Source organism: Henckelia pumila, unplaced genomic scaffold, assembly GCF_033568475.1.
Source record: "Henckelia pumila isolate YLH828 unplaced genomic scaffold, ASM3356847v2 CTG_461:::fragment_3, whole genome shotgun sequence".
NCBI classification, from domain to species: domain Eukaryota; kingdom Viridiplantae; phylum Streptophyta; class Magnoliopsida; order Lamiales; family Gesneriaceae; genus Henckelia; species Henckelia pumila.
The window spans coordinates 6,332,066-6,338,633 of NW_027331831.1; the positions used below are offsets into that span (position 1 = coordinate 6,332,066).

Sequence of the window (6,568 nt, forward strand, 5' to 3'; positions counted from 1 at the left end):
AGCGTTTACAATCCCTACTTATGATATTATACAAGATATTTTTTTTACGAATAATAAGTTGATGAATGATGTATAATATATCAACAATAAATTCACGTATATCATTAATGGATAACAAAATGATTTTTAACGCTAATACTTTGAAACAATAAATGAAAATATCCAAATGATAAATTAATATTACACGAAAAAAAAAAAAAGAAAACGAAAAAGTCAAAAATGTATTTAACATTCAAATATTGTATAAACTAATATTTTTTCCGATGAGTAGTTTGTATAAATAAGGGTAAATTATTAAAGCTCCGATCCCATAAATCCGTTTGAAGAACTACGTATTTGATGCTGATCCTCGCACATGATTACCTGAAAACATTGGCAATTAACATAAAATTAATTATAACTAATTTAAATGATTGATTTTATTTCGTGCATGAATTCGACATATTTATCATATATATATATATATAGAGAGTTTTTTTTCAAGTGCCCACCTATCATGCGCACTACCATGCCCACCAATGATGTTGCACTATTCTATTGGATGTGATAAAGATGTGATCCAATAGAATAGTGTCACATCATTGGTGGACATGGTAGTGAGAATGATAGGTGGGCACTTAAAAGAAACTCTATATATATATATATTTGTTATTTATCATAATGGCACCTTAATTACATGTTTATATCGTCTACGTGCTTAAAGATAATGTAGGATCGATAGATTATATATATGCTAATCAGAAATATAATATGTATGCATACATCGTGTGAATCAGATACCAGACCGTGCACACTCCTAGTACTTATATATCAACGAAAATTTATATATTACCATTTGCATTGTTTGCAAGAAAAGCTCGGATATGTGGATCCATAGGAAGACCAATTTCTTCATACTTGTTATCATAAATTGTGTACCTGATAAAAATACATTTTCGATCCACGAATTAATTTGTAATGAAAATCAACATATTATTTATTAGAAAAACAATAATAATAAATGAGATTGTTTATATTTTGCAATTGTATATATATAATATTCACCTTTCACCAGAAGTATCGCATGCGATGAAGTTTTCTCCTTGAAAGTTAATATTGCCTTGGGAAATCATTCTCCTCTACAAGAAATTGTTTTAGTTAAGAGAAATCCAAATTATTCCAAAAATAAAAACTCTAACAATTGTTTGTTCATATTATAAGTGAGAAAAAGAGAAATTCTTATGTTATAATTAATATTTTGAGATTAATATATATATATATATATATAATGTTATTTTTATCGATATACAATACATAATTGTAAATCATTCACCGGATCGCTTGAATTATCATGTGATATTCGAGTAGAGTAGTACTGCAACTGATCATGTCATCTAATATTCCGGTTTATATATGTGTATATATATACCTTTTTTCGCGCTGCACCTTGAGCCGAGCTCTCGCCGACCACGTACGTGTTGGAGCCGCCACCAGCCGAAACATTGTTTGCATTTGGAATGCCTTCAAATCGCATCACTCTAAAATACGTATAATAAGTACTGGTTTAATTGCATCTATTTTTTTCAAACAAGTGTATATATATATATATATATATATATATATATATATATAGATACAATTTAAACATGGCTTTTAGAGTTACTAAGGTTGTTATATATTGGTAATTAAACATATTATTAAACATGAATGTATTATGTATCTAACAATTTACTGAACACACAATTTTTATGAGACGATTTCACAGGTTAATTTTGTTAGACAGATCTTCAAACGTGCCCGACTCGTAAAAATGTACGTATTAATTTCTACGTCAAAATATTATGTTTCATTATAAATATTGGTCAGATCGACCAATCTCATAGAAATATATATATATATATATATATATATATATGTATAGAGTTCTTTTATTGTGCCTAACACTATATGCCCACTTCATGCCCACCATTTACAATAGATGAGTTGACAGATACAATAGATGAGTTGACTTGTACATGGTGGGTATGAAGTGGACATATAGTGTTGGACACCATAAAAGAACTCTATATGTATATATATATATATATATATATATATATATATAGATCCGTGAGACAAGAGACCTACTATTTACTAAGGTTGTCCTTTGTTGGAAGTATTTCAAATCCATGAATTTCAAATATACTTTTGTTGTTTAGTAAAATACCACCATAAACATCGAATCCGCTTCTTTTATGTTTATATAGTATCTCATGATAATTATGATGGATTTTACGTTCATCCATGATAAAGTGGTCATTTGTAATCCATTTTAATCCATCTAACTAATATGTAAATAATCAATTTATGAATTTAAGATTGGAAAAATGAGTTTTTTAGTCCAGTAACTTTACTCCCTTTGGTTTTTGGTCCATTAACTTTTCGATGTGGGTTTTGGTACAATAACTTTGCATTTTCAGTGTTTTTTGGTCCAACTGCATACGTGTCAACTTCTGATTGGTTCAAAATGATGATGTGGACCAATCAGAAGTTGACACGTATGCAGTTGGACCAAAAAACACTGAAAATGCAAAGTTAGTGTACCAAAACCCACATCGAAAAAGTTAATGGACCAAAACCAAAACATGAACAAGTTAATTGACCAAAAAATTTATTTTCTTTTTAAGATTTGTCCATGTTTCATTGTTAACACTAAAATTGTAATCGAAATCCATTGATTTGAAATACTTTCATCCAAACGCATGCAAACTAAAATTTTCAAAAATATAGGAGTAAGCATTACCTTGGTGACAATGGATTGCCTCGCAGGTTTCCAATTAGTGCCTGCAATACTCAAACGCTTCCATTATGTCAAACTCAGAGTAAAATGCATTATTTGCCATATGAGATATAGAGTAGTCGGTTTCTTTATCTGATCCATGTGCATGTGATGTATATGTGCTCAAGCCAGGAAAATATCCGTTTTCAACTTACAACACGAGCAGATATTATTAGATATATCTGAATAGCTAGATGCAATGGATTTAACTAGTAGATTTGAAATCTTTTCATTCAAATTCATCGAGTATGACACATACGTACGCACGTACCCGATTCCTCGGAGACGGGTATTGCTGCTGAAATCCAAGAGAGTAGAATGGTTCAGGTAAAATGTATCCCGATCTCGCGAAATTCTGGTAGTTTACAGCATTATTCGTGACTTCATGCAGCAACATAGTGTTGGAGTACGACGCCGCAACATTATAAGTTGCTGCTGCATGGTCCCTGTAATTAAATTAGGCATGCATGAATCTACTGTAAGTACTGGCACATGGATTCACATAATTGTATGTAAACAATTACATGACACACTAAAATTACAAAATCATTACTCTTATATTGTAATAAACACGGAAAAATATACACTCACAGACGTTGTTGTTGATGTGGTTGTGGTGGCGGAACATTTCGCTGTGAAATTCCATGCAAGTAGACTGAATACAGATCTTCAGTGGTTCTTCCCACATATGCTAATGACTCTCCCTACTCACATATAATCACATTCATACATTATTTATGGTAGCGTATCCTGTTGGACGTGTTGCGTGCTTATACATGCGATTCATTTTTTTTTAGGAAAAATTGCAATTTTGGTTTTGTATGTTTGTCACTTTGCGATTTCGGTCCTCTATGTTTTCATATTTCAGTTTTAGTCCTGCATGTTTTGATTTTTGGCGATTTTCGTCATTTTTTTTCGAAAATGCTTACGTGTCAATGTACATGTAATCTCTACATCAGCATTGCATCGGTGCCACATCAGCGCCACATCAGAAAAAAGATTAAAATTGCCAAAAAATAAAGATAGCGGACTAAAACTGAAATATGAAAATATAGAGGACCGAAATCGCAAATTGGCAAACATACCGGACCAAAAAACAATTTTCTCTTTATTTTATATAACAAAATTAATTTTCAATTAAAATTGCCAAATAAAATAAATTAATTGGGTATACGTACCTCTGTATGCGAAGTTGGTGATGATTTTTCTTGCGACTCTGCTGCCCCTCCCTCCATTGATCTCTTTAAAGGAAAGATGTGAAAATAAAGCGACTCCTTAGATTTTAAAAGCCAAAATTGTTTTTTTTTTCCAACTCATTTGTTTAAATTTAAGTTTTGGTCTATCGACATTTCGATTACTTATCTTACAGTTTACGTACATCGAAAAATGTAAGAGATAAAAAAAATTGTTGAGTTGTTAGTTGTCATGTATATCAACAATTAGACCAAAATGGTCGAAATTTAGAAATTAGTGTGCCAAAACCATGTTTTAAGTACAACTTAATGAATCAATACCCAAATTTTACAAGTTAGTGTATTTTCCAATTTGTAAGCACATCCGAAATTTCAAATAATTTTACATTCCCAATTTTTACAAAGTCGTATCATGCTTTATTATAATTAATTTTTCTGTTTTTAATTTGCATGGGTTGGAATATGCATGGGAGATTTGCACCACTTCAACATATATTATAAAAGGTGGTGCATGGCACTAATTATTCATGCAGTGAATGTAAACAATCAACCAAGATTTCTTACGTGAAAAAACCGACATAAATAAATTGGGATTAATTATTTTAAAATATCCTTGAAACATTTTATGTACAAATAACCATATTAATTTTTATCTTGTCTTAAAATCCTACCAATAAAAAAAAATCCAGGATATCTAGCAGAATGTACGATTTTCGTTGCGTACACATTCGGATACGAACTGGGTTACACATTATTTTTTAAGTTACAAAATTGTCCATTAATGAAAAGATATTTCCATGTATGCGGGATAATTTTGTAATTTAAAAGAAAACTTGTAGTCGTATGTACAACTAATTGTGTTAATTTGATGCATTTTTTTAGCAGTATCACGTCAGTTCAAGCAAAATAAATCAGATTTTATAAAGCAACAGTACATTCACTGAATTCCATTTCTTAATTGCCCATTCATAAAAAGCTATCTTTGCTATTAATAGATCTTTTAGTATCGTATTCAATAAATTCAATAATTTAACCATTTTACATTAATTAATAAAAAAATTATTCTTTTACAAATTTGTTCATTTTCAATCATTTTAATCAATATTCAAAATTTTATCGCTACCCTCCAGCATACTCAAAAAAATTATTTCAATAAAAAAACATAACGTTTCAATCTATCAGTGTGGTTCTTCAGATATATATCATCACTTCATACATATATAAGTGAATTAATGATGATCGGATGAAGGGGCGTACGATTTAATTTTGAAAAGAGAAATTAAACTATACTTTCTAATTTTTCAGCATATAATTAATTAAATTAACATATATCAATCATACATAAACAAATCAAGAAAAATTTCAATACCTCCGCTTGCAGTATTCCTCGCTTCTCAAACTTTTAAAATTATTCGAAACTGTGCGCAACAATAAATCGAATGAAAACGATCGATAAATATATGAAAACGCAAAAAAAGAAAAAGAAAAAAAGGATGCATGAATAGATGAGAAGAATAGTGAGTACTTTTGTAAAAAGACTTGTCAACGAAACGAGTTTTCCAAATAGATTCGTGGGAATTTATAGTGATTAATATTAGCTTAATTAGGTTAAAAAGAAAATGAGATTATTGCATGTAAATGACATTTAATTTTGTATTCCAGCCACCCGTTAGGCGTGATCTGTGTGTCAGATAAGCACCCATGCAAAAGCACAAAATTATTTAATGCGTTTGTTAAAATTCAAAAGAATCAAAACACAAAATTATGCAAGGAAAAGTAACAATAGAGCAATTTTACGAATTTACCCTGCTTCTGCTATGAATTTTTAACACTACAAGAAAAACTCGGGTTAGTTAATGCTACATCGGAAGTGTTTTTTCCCCTATTTTAAAATTATTAGATCACGTGAGATCCTTATATTTTTATGAAAATTGAAATGTGTGTTGATAATCCAATAATTGATTATGTGACCACATCATGGAGAGAAATACTCCAGATATAGCATAGAATAATCCGAAAAACTCGTATAATTATTTATTATTGAAATGATCTAATATTATAATCAGGGAATGATATTTCATTCTTGTGCATATTTTTTAAAATTATTTATTAATAATTTAACTGATTAATTCAAGGGTAAATGATTTAAAAATCCCTACCAATCCTTCAAACTTTATCTTAACTCCCTAACCATAATTTTCTTTATTTCAACTCCCTAATGGTCCCCATTTTTGAATTAAAAATTATTTAGCAACTAATCCTTTGTACGTGGCATTGTTAACCTATCGAACCAGTCCCGGCCATGCAAGACTATCAGTTACGCAATGTTTCCAGCCGACATACTCCGAATTATGGTCCAACATGCTTCCGTGAGATGAAATAAATTTAAATACATCTTTGACCAAAATGTCGTCGGGTCATACCTGCCGAGTTTTACAAAGTGCTCCTCACACTCCAACCATGCAGTCGCAACAGATGGTTTCTGCACAAGCTCCTTCAACGACACCCGGCACAGCCTTAATTCATTTTCTACCTTAAGGCGTATGGTATATAAATTTAATTATAAAATATGAGCATG

The 6,568-nt window shown here is 30.4% G+C and overlaps 1 protein-coding gene across 1 annotated transcript; it reads right to left on the minus strand.

Annotated features, from left to right (window-relative positions):
• Window positions 1-270: 270 nt before the first annotated feature.
• On the minus strand, window positions 271-5,521 carry LOC140871217 (uncharacterized). Its single transcript, XM_073273629.1, has 10 exons — window positions 5,516-5,521; window positions 5,360-5,408; window positions 3,976-4,036; window positions 3,389-3,501; window positions 3,069-3,243; window positions 2,762-2,802; window positions 1,409-1,517; window positions 1,045-1,118; window positions 833-918; window positions 271-363 (listed from the first exon to the last, which is right to left on the minus strand). Exons 3-10 carry the CDS (start codon window positions 4,030-4,032, stop codon window positions 329-331), a joined length of 690 nt encoding a protein of 229 aa, XP_073129730.1. The 5' UTR covers window positions 4,033-4,036; window positions 5,360-5,408; window positions 5,516-5,521; the 3' UTR covers window positions 271-328.
• Window positions 5,522-6,568: the final 1,047 nt, after the last annotated feature.

What these genes read in the sequence shown, in the direction of transcription:
- LOC140871217 (XM_073273629.1), bottom strand. Translation starts at nt 4,032, where the DNA reads ATGGAGGGAGGGGCAGCAGAGTCGCAAGAAAAATCATCACCAACTTCG. An exon ending in GGCAATCCATTGTCACCAAG is followed by an intron (nt 1,518 to 2,761) that starts GTAATGCTTACT and finishes TACGTATTTTAG; the next exon opens with AGTGATGCGATTTGAAGGCA. An exon ending in TGCGATACTTCTGGTGAAAG is followed by an intron (nt 919 to 1,044) that starts GTGAATATTATA and finishes TATTTTTATCAG; the next exon opens with GTACACAATTTATGATAACA.